General features: G+C 67.1%; 1 protein-coding gene across 1 annotated transcript in view; it reads right to left on the bottom strand.

Annotated features, from left to right (window-relative positions):
* PIK3C2B (phosphatidylinositol-4-phosphate 3-kinase catalytic subunit type 2 beta) overlaps window positions 1-1,451 on the bottom strand; it is a 33,680-nt gene that overhangs the window by 13,402 nt on the left and 18,827 nt on the right. Inside the window, exons 4-7 of the mRNA XM_029962497.1 lie at window positions 1,114-1,281; window positions 822-933; window positions 592-734; window positions 353-425 (exon numbers count right to left, since the gene is read on the bottom strand). Of these exons, the coding sequence (XP_029818357.1) occupies window positions 353-425; window positions 592-734; window positions 822-933; window positions 1,114-1,281 (496 nt within the window). The remainder of the gene's footprint in view (window positions 1-352; window positions 426-591; window positions 735-821; window positions 934-1,113; window positions 1,282-1,451) is intronic.

Raw genomic sequence — 1,451 nt, 5'->3', positions numbered from 1 at the left:
GGGGAGGGTCATCCCTGTGCCCCCAAACCACAGGGATGGGATGGGCCTGGCCGTGGAGGGAGCTGGCATCCCTCTGTCTCTGGATGGGGCTGGCAGACTGGGGAGGTGTCATCCCTCTGCCCCCCCCCGAGCACGGTGCGTGGGATAAACCCCTCTGAGCCCTCCCTGCATGCCCACCACGGCTCTACCTGTGGGAAGGAGGGGCTGATGGACAGCAGGACTGTCCCCCAAGGCACAGCCAGGACCCCCAGGCACAGGGGGTCCCCCTGCCCAGCTACCCCTGCCCACCCCACAGGTTTCTGCTCAGTGGATCCCGGCACAGCTGCCGACACCCGATCCCCCATTTACGGACCCTTGGCCGTGCCAGGCTGGACGAGGGGCTGGGCAGCTGTCCCTGCTGAGGGGACATGGCCAGAGAGGGGCAGCTGGGGGGGGGCAGAGCTCAGGAGGACCAACGACAGCTCCAGAAAACACCAGCTCCAGCCTCATCCAGGGGCAGGGGCAGACCCTCAGACACCCCCTGTGCGTGCTGGGGGTCTCTCAGCAGTGCCCCCCCTCCCCAGCAGGGTGATGCCACCCCCGTTTATTCACCAGTAGAGTGATTTCTTCTGCATGGCCTCCCGCAGCTGGCGCTGCTCCTCCTCCCCCAGGCTGCCAAACTCGTACCGGGGGCTGAACTCGGCTGCGGGAGGGCTGGTGAACTTCACCTCGAAGGCCGAGGTGGGGAAGTCAATCTGGGGCAGAGGCAGAGGGTGAGGGGATCCACACGTGGAGCTCGGGGTGGGGGGGTGTCCCACGGAACCCCCCGTGCCAGGACGTACCTGCAGGATGACACTGTCGGGCTGGTGGAAGTTGGGGGCACTCGACCTGGCTTGGGAGTTGTCCTGGGTCGCTGGCCACAAGCCCAGGAGCTTCCTGCCACAGGTCAGGACCCTGGAGGAGGAGGAGGAGGGATGAGAGCCTGGCAGTGGGGGCCACTCTGCCAGGGCACGAGGGTGGCACCGCTGCAGTGGTGCTGTCCCCACGCTGGGGACCCCACGGCACTGGGGACCCTCCTGTGCCCCCCGGGGATGCCAGCACGGCCCCTTGGTGGTGGTGGGACACCCCACGTACTGCCTGAAGTTGAAGAGGGGGGTGGTCACCCAGCCCAGGGCCTCGGGGACCCGCCGCTGCTTGTTGGTGTCGGAGGAGCTGCCTGGGGGTGGGACGGGCACAGCGAAGAGCGTGACACTGAGCAGCGTCTCCCGTGGGAGATGGTTCACCTGGACTGGGAAGCAGATCCTGCAAGAGAACGATCAGAGAGAGGCTCAGCCATGCCAGGGACGGGCACTCCCAGCACACCCCATGGCTCCAGCCCCCCTCTTGGGATGCCAAGCGTGCCCCGGGACAGCCCAGCCCTACTGATGCCTTTACTGCTGGCACGGGGGTGCTCCGTGTCCCCACTGTGGGAT

Source organism: Manacus vitellinus, unplaced genomic scaffold (assembly GCF_001715985.3).
Source record: "Manacus vitellinus isolate BGI_N305 unplaced genomic scaffold, ASM171598v3 scaffold_47_pilon, whole genome shotgun sequence".
In the NCBI taxonomy this organism is placed as follows: Eukaryota; Metazoa; Chordata; class Aves; order Passeriformes; family Pipridae; genus Manacus; species Manacus vitellinus.
This window is presented reverse-complemented; position numbering and strand designations above follow the sequence as displayed.